Below are 12,628 nucleotides of genomic sequence, written 5' to 3' on the forward strand. Positions count from 1 at the left end.
CCTCATCTGGGCTAGCTGAGAAGGACAAGAGAAAGCCTGACCAGCAGCTATAAAATGGAGGGCACAGAACGTAAAAGTGCATCTTTGCACCTTCCTCTCATGGATTTAACACTAAAATAGCTCACAAAATGCTTTATTTGTTAAATACAAAATAAAAATAATGCTATAAAGCACTGCACCTTACATGCGTTTTAGCTACCTCCACAGCACTGGGTTTTTCCCCCCTTGTTTTTGCTCTAGAATTGGCAAAGTGCCACAAGCACATCATTCCAGTTCCTAACGTTTGTAGCTACTCCTACCCTTGCTAGGGAAGTAGAGGAGGGACAGGAAGAGGAAGAAAGCAGAGGGGAGCCTTGCAGTGAGGAATGGTCAGTCTGGAGAAAGATTTCAGCAGAGATAGGGCTCGTGATAGATGTGCTCAAAGCCTCTTGGAGGTGATATCAGAGCAGAATGTCAAGAGGATGATGGGGAAGAAAATTCATTCTGTTATTTTAAGAAGACAAACAAGAAAAAGGAAGGAGGAGAGATTGATTATTTACAAAATTACTAACAAGCTCCTGGCAGTGATGTCTATTTCTTTCAGTGTCTCATTCATAAGTCAGCGAACAGTATTTCCTTGCACAGGATTTAGAAACATTGCACATCAGGAAGGTTCACCTTTTTCAAAATGATTAAAAGAAGAATGTGGTACAGAGATAATATTTGAACCCCATATAGCTCATCTTCACAGTGTTTCTGGGCAAAGACAAATGCACATATATCTCTCTCCCTCTTAAATGTATTTTACCAGTGGGAGGTCCATGAGAACCTGCATTCCATCTCCTGGTCCCATATGAGCCACGTGGTTGAAATTTGTTGGGTTAGAAATCATCTTTGACCTTAGCTCAGGGTCTCTAAGCATTTCCCTAAAAGAATAGAGTGATTTTTATTATTAGCATTCCCAGTCTCGGCATGTCATCATGTGTATTAACTTACATACCATGATTAAATTCTTACCGCCTTTGTTGTAATCGCTCTTCCTCGGGAACCTTAAATACAAATCTTCTTTTGCTCCTAGTTCGTAGCATTTGCTTCTTGCTATTGTCAGATGTTTCTGGTACACTGAGGACAGCTCCTGCTGTAATATTACAATGCAATTTCACACACATAGGTATGTGTTGATCCAGACGTATCCAATATGAGTTTCATCTCATGCAAAGGTAACATTGCTTACAATTACCCAGTTAGCTTGGGATCATTTTCCCATTTCTCCCCTTGCTCAGTACTCACCTGCAAACTTGTTCTTGAAATATATTAGTCTTGGTGGCTCGCAGTTAAGGAGATTCAGCGTGCCATCCGTGTTTAATGGTCTGATCTGTTTTGAAGAAGGAGGCAGAGAATTAACTCAAGCCTAGCATACACTGCAAAGAAACATCTCATTTGGAATTAACCCAATTAAGTTCTATATTCAAAGAAAATGACTTACCCTTCGCAGGCCAATAGTCTGGACCCATTCCATAGTGTTAACATCAAATACATCAACACCATACTCACTATATACTGTTACATATGAAGAATTGCAACCTGCATGGATTAAAAACAGACAGAAAACCCTAATGTGGTTTTCAGTAGTCCAGAACTGACATATTTTTCATCAGATTTCAATTTTCCACTAAGTGCAAGATATATGTTGAAACACTTTTCCCCAGTCCCACTCTTAAACAGACATTTTTGTGAAAATAGATTTGCTAACGACAACTGCCAGCATCGTGGAAAGATTTAAATTTGACCCTTCCAGTATTTTTAAACTTCAAATTATGATTTCATGAAATTGCACAATGACATCTGAAGTTTTCAGATGCATACAAATTTGCTACTTCGTAGGAACTGAGCAGCTAGCTTTTCTACAGATGCAGATGACTTCATTTCGGAAGCAACAAACTAACTATACATCTTCTGTAGCAGGGGAAAAGAGAGGGCCACCATCTGTGAGGTGGGTCATGAAGTCATGATGCGGATCCGTTCTCAATTTCCTTCCTCTCTTGCCAACAATTATCTAGCTTTAGATATTCATGTATGGGTTGCTTTCATCAGGTTAACAAAAAATGTCACAATGCTTAAAGCCCACAACCCATTTTCTCTTTTCAACTTTTTTTTAAAAAAAAGCATGAAAGGCATCAGCAGACAAGTTTATTTTAGGTCAAATGAAAAGCAGAGATCCCTAGAGCTTTGTATCAACATGCTTCTGCTCATGTAAAGACTGTGTCCTGATGTAAAAAGCAGTTACTAGAAATTTATAGGATTTAATAGAGAAACAAGCTGCTTCAATAAACAAAAGGAAACTAACCCAGTAGGACACTAAACACATCACAGAATCTTCTTAGAAGAACTGAAGTAAGGTTGTGGTGCTATTTTTTACACTTGTTCACAGAAAGACAGAAAGCCTTGGACAGTATCATAAATACGTATCCCAGAAGCGACTTACGGTCAAGTATTTATTATGTGGAGTCATGATTGGCTTGGATGTCCACATCAAGGAAGACCATCGAGTATGAGACAGAAACACGAACTGCTTCTGCCTGGCCAGCTGGTAGTCAAGGCCAGCACTTGCCAGTCAGAGCTGCTGAGCTTGATCAGATCTCAATTGGTTCCCAGAGAGACACATCGGTGTCTGCACTGGGCTTGCCCACGCTACAGCTTTGAGACCTGCTGGCTCCAAGTCTTTGTACTGCGCTGTACTCCATCGAAGGGGCCTCACGCCTACACTGACTCAGCTCAGAACCGGCACCTTCAGCTGGTTTAACTGCAACCTAGACAGGCCACCCGAGATAACACAGCACAGACCTCGGCCTCTCCTAGCATGAGGGGACTGAATACCCCAGAGACAAATTCCTCATCATATCCCAAATCCTCTCTACAACATCGCAATTCCTCATCATATCCCAAATCCTCTCTACAACATCGCCCATTATCACAGCAGGAACTGCAACAGGGGGAGAACGCTTTCCACTTGGATAATCTCCTGATTGGGACAGTTAAAAAAAAGCCACCACCACCAGTGACAGACACCAGGACTGGGGAGGGAGGATGAGGCTAATGAAAAGGGAAGTGATCCAGCTTCCTTTGTCAGCGGGCAAAGTTGCTCCTTCTACAAAAACAGCCCTAGGCCAATGCTACTCAGGATTGCACATACAAGAATGCTATAGTTTACAGTAAGAACAGCTTTTAATAACAGACAAAACAATTAACCAGCATGTCTAGTTTGCTGAAATGCAAAAAACCTGTGAAGTTGATAAAGGAAAAGGAAACATTAGCTTTGGCTAATGACATTTTAAAGTAAATTTGCAACTACATTGTTTCCTTGGGCTTTTGCTTCAGACTTCTGTAGAGAACTAGGTCAGAGTAAAGCAAGCAAACAATTTCAGTTCAAGACAATTAAAATTAAACAAACTGCTGTTAGGGCCTGGCCTGATCAAACCAATGAGCACCTAACTGCTCAGTGTACTATTTAAACAAAAAGCTATTTCTTGCCTTTAATCATTCAAAACACTTTAATTGCTATTTGAGCTCCAAATAGAAATTCCAGTTCTATCATGAATTGCCTTTGACTACCAAATACTGAAAAATGCTCTGCATGTGCTTCTATCCTAACTAGCTGATAAACCAATGTTCCTGAAATGAGCAAAACAGTTGAAAAATTACCTGCCACCTGCCTATGTTATTTTTGGAAATTCTCCCCCTAAAAATAAAACTAACAGGAGAAAAACTGCAATCAGTTCTGCCCAAAGCAATTTTTTACCTCTTATTTTGTTATCTTTATGAACCCTTAGAGTCACAGTTACATTTCATCTTCAACTTTCTATTGTACTTTGAGTACAAGACATAGAAGACATGCTACAGACAACTAGAAATTTACACTGTCTAGGGGAGCAAAAATCTTTACAGAATTTCACAGACCAGTAGTCTTGCACTGTCCTGCATCCAGGACTACTCTCTGTAAAAATTATTTTGCATTCCATTATTCGATCTTCTGTGTCCTGTAACGAGACAGAACTTCTTTACTGTAGCATCCGGAATCTCAGCCCAGGAGATCGCCAAGTCCAAAACCACCATCAGGAAGAACTATGTTAACTGTTGTTAACTCATCAAAACTTAAACTGTAGATATTGAAAGACAAACCAAAGCAAAATATAATACAATGCTGATTATTTTGAGACAAGTAAAGCAGCAACAGGGATATGGCAACAGAAAAACATATACATACTACAGGCAACAGGAGTTGCAGGCCACATTAGTTCCTGCATGCGTGACCTTCGACCTTGCGAATCGACGTATACTCCCATATGGCTGAAGCAAAGCAGGTATTCCTCATTACTGAGCTCCACAGCACAAAGGGCATCAAAAGACTGCTGTGAGAGGAAGATAAGCGAGGGGTCATTAGGATTTACCAGGTTTATAGATTGTCCATCTCCCTGGATGGTCAACAGAGAGAACCCAGACTGGTAGCCAACACAGAGCTTGTCCTTGAACACTGCCATCCACTGTACAGTTCCTGGAGCCTGAATTTCACTAAATTTTTTGTGGAAAGGTTTAGTTCTGTGGATTTCATAGCAAAAAACCTGTCGTTTGACAGCCACAAACAAACAAGTCGAAGAACTCTTCTTTAGCGTTCCAGTTGTAATCAATTGGCAGCCTTTAGTTTCTGCAAGCTTAATGTCAAAGTTTCCTTCTGACCCATCCAGAGAGGCCCAGGGGTAAAGGTGAACGTGATGGTTCCGACCGCAGATGAGGACGATAATTTTCTCTTTGGGAGCAAGCTCTATCTGGTACACCTTCTTGCAGTCAGCAGCTCGGACTATGACTGCAGAGGAAACAAGAGCTTCCGTAAATTAAACACGAAAACCATCAGGCCTGGAAACATTGCAGTGTTACATTCTGGTGTCTGAAAAACCAATCTAAACACAGACACATACCAAATAAGAAAGAGGACTTATCACACATGTTCGATGCTCCGTTACTAACTCTCAGAGCAAACAATGAAACAAAGCATTCCTGTAACTCTCTCTACTGATACAAAGTCTCAGCAACACTTTGCAGGAAAATGCTACTTAACATCTGGGATAAATGGAGAATTTTTAAAATATAATAATATCTGTACTATCTACACACCGCAAGATGCTGTATCTCCTGAAACGGGTCCCACTTTCAGGAAAATATCAGCATCTTCAGTAAATTCTACGGATGAAGATCAAATTCGCAGAACACAAAGAGAAGAAATACGAAGTATTTAATGCTCATAACTGAGGATACGAAACGCCGTACTGTTGGCAAATGTCTCAGTCAATACAAAAGCAGTACAGTAAACGGGTGTTAAACACCTCTATGGAAAGGCAAAAAATGCTGCGTGGTGGGGAAAGGATAAGACGGAATGGGCTTAAGCTGTGAGAAAGGTTTAGGACAGGCACCAGGAAAAGCCTTCTCACTGTAAGGACTAGTTAGGATCCCTGGAAGCTGCGGAGTTTCACTGTTTGAAGGGTTTTTTTTAAAACTGGATTAGAGGCAGCTAAGGGGGTTAGGTACAATGAGTTCTGCTTTTGGGATCGTGGGTGTACAGGCGCTTTCAAGTCGGGAGTATTTCATGGGGCACAAATAGAAGAGATCAAGCAATTCCAAACTAGGAAATGTTGATATGCCGAAGTCAATTATATTAAAATGTCACTTTCATTTTTCTGTTAGCTGGATGCATTCAAAATACTCGTGAATGATGATCAAAAAAATGTATTAACTGGAAAGTATATTTTTTCAGTAATATTTGAGTAACTTAGCTAAGTTACCAAATCTTGTAAACTTTGTAACAAGATTTTGGCTGTTTAGATCACAAAGCCAAGTGCTTTTGTGGCGTCCCCCCACTTGCACAAATAGGTGTATGTCTGAAGAAATGTTCTATGAAATAATCGGCTGTTGGAACTTTGCCAAAAAAGATTTTTTTTTTTTCCCCTAGCTCCAACTCCAGCCTACAGCTTAGTTTATTTGTCAAGAACTAAGTGATATTCTGACTAAAGACCTTTGATATAAACAGCTGGCAGTTAATTAATAGTGAAAATTACAACTGCCATAAAATGAAAAAGAGGTTATGATTTATAAAAAAGCTATTAACACACAGGAACTGGCCATAGAAAACTCTGGCAAAACATCTTTTAAGTTAAAACCGAAATTGGTAATTCATTTTCACATTTACATATGACACAGTGATGCAGATAATTGTTCCTTTATGAAATGACCTTTCAAATTAGATGTATAATTTGCTTTTATGCAAGAAGCTGCACTGGAATCTCTGGAATTACTTGCATCTAAAGTTATGTTTCTATCTAAGTACTTACAGAATGGTGATCACTGGAAGTTTACTCAAAGGAATGGCATTTATTACTGCTAAAAAGAATTTCAAATATCTGCTGTCTCTACGTATAAAGCAGTTTCTCCTGGAACTGGGCAATGGCTTATTCTAAGCAAGAGGAAGCAATTACTTTTTGCGCTTTGCCCCAAAACCACATCCCTGACTTAATTTGATTTTGAAAGTCAAGTAAGTCTTTAAAAACCTGTATTCACTGCTTTATTTTACATTGAAATGCAAGTTTTGGCATGACTGCAATCCAAATTTCAAATGGCCACAAACTAAATTGTTTTGTAAAGGGAAATTAAAATTCTTCCATTAAGTCTAAATTTAAGAACATTTCTTTTTCAAAATTTGAATGACGATGACTAAAAAAAGTCAAAGGCATATTTCAGGAGTGTCCTGGTAATTCTTCCAAATTGGAAAAGGGACCCAGGCATCTTTTAGTTTTACAAATCTGTATCACTGACCTCAACATCCTCAACTCCCAGATAGTTAAAGACATCGTGAGAACATAAGCTCAGAGGTTATAAATACAGATGAAGAAAGCATTAGGCATTTTGTTAGAAACAATCCTATCAGACAGCCAAGGCTGTTCACTCTCATACCACAAAAAGTATGGATTTAGAGTGTTGTCTAAATTTAGAGTGCCTCAGGAGTTATAAGAAAGCACGGATTTCACAAGGTTATGTTTGGTGCTTTTGAAGTCAGCGAGAAAGAAATAACTAATATTTCCTATGGTAACTTGGAAAAGGATAAATAATAGTGGATTATTGTGTTTTAAATCTGCATTGCTTCTTAGAAATACGTTACTTCTATAAATTCAGTTTAACTCAACTAGTTGTTTCATTTTTTTTGTTAATTTCTTTGTTCAAAATAAGAGTGTCTTATTTTGGAAGCAGATGGCAAAATTAACCAGACTTGTTCTTTGCTCTTCCATGTTTAAAATTGCATTTTGAATGGATTGACCCCAAACAATCCCAATGCTCACATGCTAGTAATCCTTCTGGCCTCCACACTTTCCCCAGCATACCAAGGCATATCTCCCACTGTTATTTGTATTTGTGCTCAGTATATCAGGTCAAAGGGAAAAAAGCCTCTCTTAGGCCCTAGCTGTGATGCCCAATAATTCAACGATGGAGGGATATGCCTGCTGCCCAGTGACTACGCAGCACACGCTTTGCAGCGGTACCTGGAGCATGCTCTGTGTGAATTTCTGGAATAGACACAGTAAGTCTTCAAAAAGAACAGGCTCAACTGATCCCACTTTTCCCAAAGCAGAGGGCAGAGTGTGTTAAGAACAGAAAGGAAAAAGCAGGTCCAGGAGGAAGCATGGGGTCAGGGAAATAAAGAGATAATGGAAAAGGGCAAGCAAGGCATTTGCTTCAGCCATCATCAGTCTGAAACAGAATGCGAGTGGTTGTCACATTTCTGCAAGAAATGGACATGACACATGGTAGCTTTAATGGAAAGTCTACAAACTCTTGTGTTGCTTGCACTGGCTAACTTCTAATTCATGGCAGTTTAAGTCCTCTAATGGTGCAGGCTGGAGCAAGCCTGTTCCCACGTCAAGTTTTTCTCACTCAATTCAAGTTCTATTTAGTAAGTGCCTGATAATTCACTGTGCATCAACTGCTGCTGTGTATGCTGTGTGTGCTCTATGTGCTGAACCATTTTGCTACCTGCTGTGGGAACACAGTTAAGGTGAGAATGTGTCAGAATATGCCCGGTAAACCATCCCTTTAATTTCAGCCAGCCAACTGAATGTAATGATAATGACCAAATTAGTTTTTACATCTCACATGCACTTTTCCTTCTCGGCCATTAACCGAGTGTTTTATACTTACTTTACGTGAAGGGCTGTTGTGTAACCTATATTCTGACAGCACTAAAAGTTATGAAGCTCATATTCTGTATGTAATTACTGCATGCATTATAGCCTTAACTTACCATCACGGGTCACCTCTATCACATACAGTCCTTCTTCTGAACCGATCGCTATTCTATCTCGATCTAAACCAGGAAGGGAAAAAAAGGCTATTAATTCAGCCATACTTAATCTTATCTTTAAAACAGACTGTTTGCTTTGAACAGCTGGAAGAATTTCTGGACAAACAGATTTTAAACAGCAAATCAATTTTGCTTAGTTCATGCAGTCTGTCAAAAGCATGCTATAGAAGATATATACCATATTGCTGAAACAACCTGTTAAACAACTAAACAGTATTATTTACTCAGAATGGATGAAGAAGTTTGAATATCAATGCAAGATTAGCATTTTCCCCCCATTATTACATTCCTATGAAGGAATTCAGCTGAGGAATTTATTTCAAGGTGTCAGTGCTCTCATTACAGAAGCCCATCTAAAAGCTCCAACAACTTTCACACACTTATAAGAGTTAAAACAAACATACCTACGATAGCAGCAGCTAAACTTGCTTTAATAAGAGGCAGTGTACTGTCATAGGCTTCTTGTGGAATATGCACAACCTGGTTTTTCAGTCTGTTTTTGTGCAGGATAGACTGCAACCCTTCTAGGATTCCAACCCACTTTCTCTTCTCATTCTCATTTTCTGTCAGGATCAGTAGAGAACAAGACTTTGAAGGCAAACCTAAGAGAGAAGCTGTCACCTTTTAACAGACAGAGAAAGCAAAATTAGTAAGAAAAATAAGTCCTTTTTGTCAGTATTATTTACTTCACAGAACTGCGATAGTAAAATACACTTTTTCATAACAATGCAATGATGTACCTGAGTACTATGCAACACAGCACACTGCTAATACAGCCACAGTGCTTTCAAAGAATGCACAAGCCTCAGTAGTTTTGTTTAAACATACTCAGTCTTGCTTAATCATTCTGAATCCTAAAATATGGGCAAGGAACACTACATTCCCTTCCTACAATAATCAATATATGCCAGCAAAAGGCTCCTTCCTGCTCTGAACTGGAATTGCAGTATCATGCCATAATTTGTCCTGATCCTTCCCTCCACCATCTTTTAATAACTTACTGAAAACGACACACATACTTTCTGAGTCAGATGCATTTAAACCCAATGGCATTGCTGTGACCAGTTCTAGATTTTGCCTTTTTCTACTTAATTTTTAAAGTATTTGTCCAGGGGGAAGAGCACATCATATCTGCATTAAAAGCTCTGAGGAAAACAATCTTTTGAGACTGAAGTACTGCATTCTCCCCCTTCCCCAAGTTAAAAGAAAATCACAATGGCTTCACTTAATTATCAGGGAAATCATCCTATAGATCTCAAAGGAGAATGTATTCTGAACAGAAAAATGATCCAGGAACTTCCTGTTGGCCAGTAAGTATGCACTTACTAATTCTTGATATTAGTTCTGTGTCCTGTCTGAGGACATTGGAGGAATTGTGAGATTATGGGAATGATGCTTTCAGTCACAGACAAACAGGCCATCAACCAGTATCAGCCCTCACAACAGCCTTTTAGAATAACAACAGTTAAACAGAAAAAAAAAAGCAGCAAAAGGTGCAAAAATGCAAAACTGAAGACACTAACTATTCATAACTGAACATATTCACCTTCAGCCTACATGCCTTGATAAGAAAATCACCATAAAGATGGACGATGCGGTTACACAACATACACTTCCTGAAAGAGTGAATTAAGCAAGAATATTCATCCTAAAGAAAAAAAACAAACCCAACTGAAAGTAAACCTGGTCAACAGGATGCCAAAGACAAAACTCTAGAATCAAGACAAAAGTGAAAAGCAGTAGGAAAAGGAACTGAATAGTTTGTAATTGCTCATGGTTTGTATTACTCTGCATCAAGCTTTGTTCATGTCCTAAAACTGTAACTAAGCATTAATATTTTAAAGATGGATGGAGCCGTAACAGACAATGTTTCTAAATTTGAAAACAAAACAAAACCAGACTTCAGCTATGGTTTTGTCTTTGAAGTAACACCATGTATTACTCATTCTTTTGAGGGTGGCACCTTACATGCAGTTCAAATGCAGAAAAAACAGACGGTCATAATATACCCAACATTATTCATCACACAAAAATCCAGTATTTGCTATGAAACTCAAGGCTTCTTAACTCAAACTGCTAAGCTGTGGAAGGACTTCCACTAGAGACACTCTTACACTATTATTAAAAACGTATCAAGGGCAGCACTTAGACTGCAATGTCTGGATGCCAGGACAGCCTAACACCCAGCTTTAAAAACTGGTTACCAAGGAGAGATGTTTGAATTTGAGACATGTGCTTCCTCTTCTTGATTTCACGGGGGATCAGAGGTGGGAATGTTTTAGTGATTGGCAGCATTCCGGTGTTGCTTTCTGCTGGTGGAAGATTCAAAAGAACTGAAAATCTGTCTTTGGTGGGCCACCAATATCATCATGTGTTGTGTGAAATAATATGTATGAAAAGAGGACCACATTTTTTACACATATGATTAAAAGTAACAGCTTTAACTGTTGTGTAGAAGCCACTCTATGTCATTATGCCAGCAAGATGCAAATCTAGAATTAAATGAAATTGAGAAAATAGACTCTCTTGCATCAGGTATCACTCGTTTCCAGTTTTAGGAATTTCTTCTTTTGAAGGAGGACATAAAACTGAGAGAAGGGTGGACTTTGGCAGCACCTTCTCTGGTCCCTGTCAACAGGGCATATAAATAGATATACTCACACACCAGGCTTCTAGTTAATTCATAAGATCTCTTTAGCAGGGGATAATCTGATCAAACCGTGGAGATATTGTGTCATGTCTATCCAAAGAAGTATTCTTATATGGGGATATTTGACAAGCGTTTTTTTAGATACCCTTTCAGTTAAAAACTGCAGGCAGAAATCAGAGCAGCAAGTCAAGCAGGCTAAACTGTATGGATGCCTTGTTCTTAAATGAATCACACACCATTCTGCATAGCTCATTTTCTCCCCTCAGAAGCCTTTTCCCACAGTATTCCACATTTGCTAATTTCAGAAGAAAGCAGGCAGATAGGAATAAAAAAAAAAGTGATTTAGAAACATGTAAAAGGAAAATGAAGATAAAAGTAGTAGTAAACTAAAGGATGAAAATCCACTGCAGAAAATATGGCTACAAAAAGGCAGAAAAGCAAAGCCATAGCAGCATTCAAGTAGCCAAGACATTTCCTAAGTAAAACCCTAAAGGATCGAATGGTTGGGATCACGTGTGACTGTCAGCTCTTTGGCTTCCCGTGTTCTACTGGTTTGATTCTAAATGACTGAGGATCGGAGATGCTGAGAACAGTGAGTTTCTGTATTCAGATGCAAGGGATTACAGATACCGGCTACTAATGTACTCTCCTCTATATTTTAAAATTCAAAATTAAATATAATTCACATAACAACAGAAACTTCTTTCCTAGGTTTTAAAAACTAAATACAGCATTCAACAGAAGATACATCAAAGAGGGTATTGTAACAAGGTAATTATTTTCTCTTATTTTCATTTTTTCTACTATATTTAAATAAGAAGTCAAGGAAACTGAAATGTCAAATGTGTTTTTTTATACAAGACAATACATAGCAAACTAGAATCAGTGAGCACAACCCAGCTTCAGCCTATTCTGTTACAGCATCAGTTCCTAAAGTGATAAGTCCTCCAAAACTAAGAAAGAAAAATGAGCATCTGGTAATAACAATGGAAGAGGAGACAAAAATATACTGAGTTATAATAAAGAAAATAACAAAAAGCCAAACTTTATATACATGGAAGCAGCAAAAGAAGGAGAACTTTACAATGCAGCTAAAAGCAGAGCATCATGTTGTTTGTTTTTCTACACATTTCAGTACCTCTTGTAAATTCTTATACTTCTGCATAACTTAATAAACATTAAATATGGATAATGTACTTCACTATCAAAACAAAACACCGGTATTTAACTTGTATTTTCTTTAAGAGTAAACTGGTAGCCGTACCCTGAATATACAAGGGATGTCTTTACGAGTCGCATGTATTACATCCGACGCTAGGACAGAGCTCACACAAAAATCTTCATCTCTAATAAGAAAGAGAGCAAGAGAATCACATACATGCACACGCCAACTTTATTCAGCAAAATTTAACTGATATCAAAACTGTTTCAATAGGCTGCAATCTCCTAACACCGCACAGAGGTCACAACTGCCATCACTGCTTTGTTATGCTCTAACCATCCTTGACCCAAACAACTCACAAGCTTTAGTTCCGTTTCTACAGCATTCAGTACGTGTAACTCAGTCCACCTGAAGTTAAGTGGGGTGGCTTTGTGTA

The 12,628-nt window shown here is 38.6% G+C and overlaps 1 protein-coding gene across 1 annotated transcript in view; it reads right to left on the reverse strand.

The window, feature by feature from the left end:
- CDC42BPB (CDC42 binding protein kinase beta (DMPK-like)) overlaps nucleotides 1-12,628 on the reverse strand; it is a 54,422-nt gene that overhangs the window by 4,976 nt on the left and 36,818 nt on the right. The window contains exons 25-32 of the mRNA XM_010285046.1: nucleotides 12,295-12,376; nucleotides 8,785-9,001; nucleotides 8,321-8,383; nucleotides 4,244-4,840; nucleotides 1,466-1,563; nucleotides 1,270-1,354; nucleotides 997-1,114; nucleotides 788-905 (exon numbers count right to left, since the gene is read on the reverse strand). Coding sequence (XP_010283348.1) covers nucleotides 788-905; nucleotides 997-1,114; nucleotides 1,270-1,354; nucleotides 1,466-1,563; nucleotides 4,244-4,840; nucleotides 8,321-8,383; nucleotides 8,785-9,001; nucleotides 12,295-12,376 — 1,378 coding nt within the window. The remainder of the gene's footprint in view (nucleotides 1-787; nucleotides 906-996; nucleotides 1,115-1,269; nucleotides 1,355-1,465; nucleotides 1,564-4,243; nucleotides 4,841-8,320; nucleotides 8,384-8,784; nucleotides 9,002-12,294; nucleotides 12,377-12,628) is intronic.

Source organism: Phaethon lepturus, unplaced genomic scaffold, assembly GCF_000687285.1.
Source record: "Phaethon lepturus isolate BGI_N335 unplaced genomic scaffold, ASM68728v1 scaffold26084, whole genome shotgun sequence".
Lineage (NCBI taxonomy): Eukaryota > Metazoa > Chordata > Aves > Phaethontiformes > Phaethontidae > Phaethon > Phaethon lepturus.